The 1,914-nt window shown below is 43.7% G+C and overlaps 1 protein-coding gene across 1 annotated transcript; it reads right to left on the reverse strand.

Annotated features, from left to right (window-relative positions):
- Positions 1-841: 841 nt before the first annotated feature.
- Positions 842-1,786, reverse strand: LOC119588888. Its single transcript, XM_037937524.1, has 3 exons — positions 1,731-1,786; positions 1,156-1,638; positions 842-1,097 (listed from the first exon to the last, which is right to left on the reverse strand). Exons 1-3 carry the CDS (start codon positions 1,784-1,786, stop codon positions 842-844), a joined length of 795 nt encoding a protein of 264 aa, XP_037793452.1.
- Positions 1,787-1,914: the final 128 nt, after the last annotated feature.

The raw sequence follows: 1,914 nt of genomic DNA on the forward strand, positions 1-1,914 counted from the left end.
AATACAATAATAATCACAGTCACTGTCGCAATTCGATTCATGTTTACTTATGTTTTTACCATTGAATGATATATTGAATACAGGAAGAATTACAATTTTACGACTTGTTAATATGTCCTACTCTATTCTTAAGTAACCAACAATATACAGGACACGCATTCTGCATCTTACATGGACGTTATATATACATTACCATAGCGGGAAAAGTAGCCTTTTAACTAGAATGTCATAAGTCGCATCCTATGTAGACGTTGTGAACCAGTATCCCTCTCAAACTGCTCTATTACAAACTGTATGGACCTCTCGTGAACAGCCTTCCTTTCCGATTCTCAAATCACACTAGGGACAAGGCGGCTATTTCACACATATATCAACATGGAGGAACACGACTACGGCATTATCCATGAGGAAGCCGTCAGCCCAAGCCCTACAGAGGATGAGATACGCCAGATGCTGGTATCCGCAGCCACGCTATACCGATGCTGATGACAGCGGCAACAGATGTTATACATGTGATGCTGATGCCAGCATCTACGCCATGCCGATGTTGATAACAAGCGGCTACACTCCCCCCATTGTTTGGGGGGAGTGTAGCCACCGAGTACTGCATGTCGCTAAGTAGCAGTTCGATATAAATCCTGAGGGGAATCGACAACCATTTCCATAAGGCATAGCTTTACGATGGGCCGGGTTAGTTCCCCAGAGCTAGTATGTAGACGAACTTGTCTAACTAAGCCATTAGAGCCACGGGAATACCTGGATGACTCTTCCTAGACGCCACCAATGCCTTAGTTGGTGGGGATCAGTAATGAGGACTACATCACCAATGCATAGGTCGTTCTCATACACCACCCATGTGGGAGGCCATGGGAGGGTGGAAAACGCACTCGATGTCTCTCCTGTGTAACGCTTTGCACATCTTATAAACTGTAGCCCAGCTGCGTGTTTTAGCACGGATGTCCTTGTTGGCTCTCTGAAAGTTAGATCCTCTGTCAGAGAAGATCTTTTTAGGAGTGCCCCGCTTCGTTATGAATTGCATGAGGGCGTTGATGAATTCGTCTGTATCAAGGGAATGTAGTAATTCAAGGTGTACAGCTCTGGAACCGAGGCAGGTAAAGACACATCCAAAAACACTTGACAGTTCTTCTCCTCTACATCACATTAAATGGCCCAAAGCAGTCTACTCCAGTGTGGGTGAAAGGTGGATTATTAGCTGATATTCTTTCCAAAGGCAATTCATCCTGTCGTTGTGTTAGTGGTTTGCTACTAACCCGGCGACAAGTGAAGCAGTTCCTCAGGATGCGATCGATTAAAGGTCGACCTGCCACTATCCAGTAATGTCTCCTCAAGTTGTCCAAGGTATGTTCCCTTCCTAAGTGCCTTGCAACAAATATGTGTATGTCTTGGATAATTAGGGCTGCTACAGGGTGATCTTTAGGAAGGAGGATGAGCTTAGCACTATGATCACTATATTCACTCAGCTGGCGACCTCCAACTCGGATCACACATTGGTCATCAAGCATTGGCTCAAGCCAGTAGAGTTTGCTTTTCTTAGTAAGTTTTCCATTATAAAGTGTCTCAATATCATCCCAGAAATGAACCCTTTGATGGCTGTTTGGGCTGACTGCAATTATGCTACTTTGATTTGGGATTTTTCCAGTCTAGTGCGACCTTCCATTATCCATGCTGAGAATCGACGAAGCCAAGATACTGCTCTTTGTAGAACGTACCATGAGTACCATGCTAAGAGCTTGTCAACCCCATTGGGTTCTTTCTCTTTTAACATCATGACCGTGCTCCCTTTTTACTTCTAGATCTTCACCTATAGTCTTTACTAAAAAATCACCTTATTTCTTACACGAACTCGTGATCAGATGTCGACATTTATCAACAATAACTTTCACTTTATAAGTA

This window comes from Penaeus monodon, chromosome 24, assembly GCF_015228065.2.
Source record: "Penaeus monodon isolate SGIC_2016 chromosome 24, NSTDA_Pmon_1, whole genome shotgun sequence".
Classification (NCBI taxonomy): domain Eukaryota; kingdom Metazoa; phylum Arthropoda; class Malacostraca; order Decapoda; family Penaeidae; genus Penaeus; species Penaeus monodon.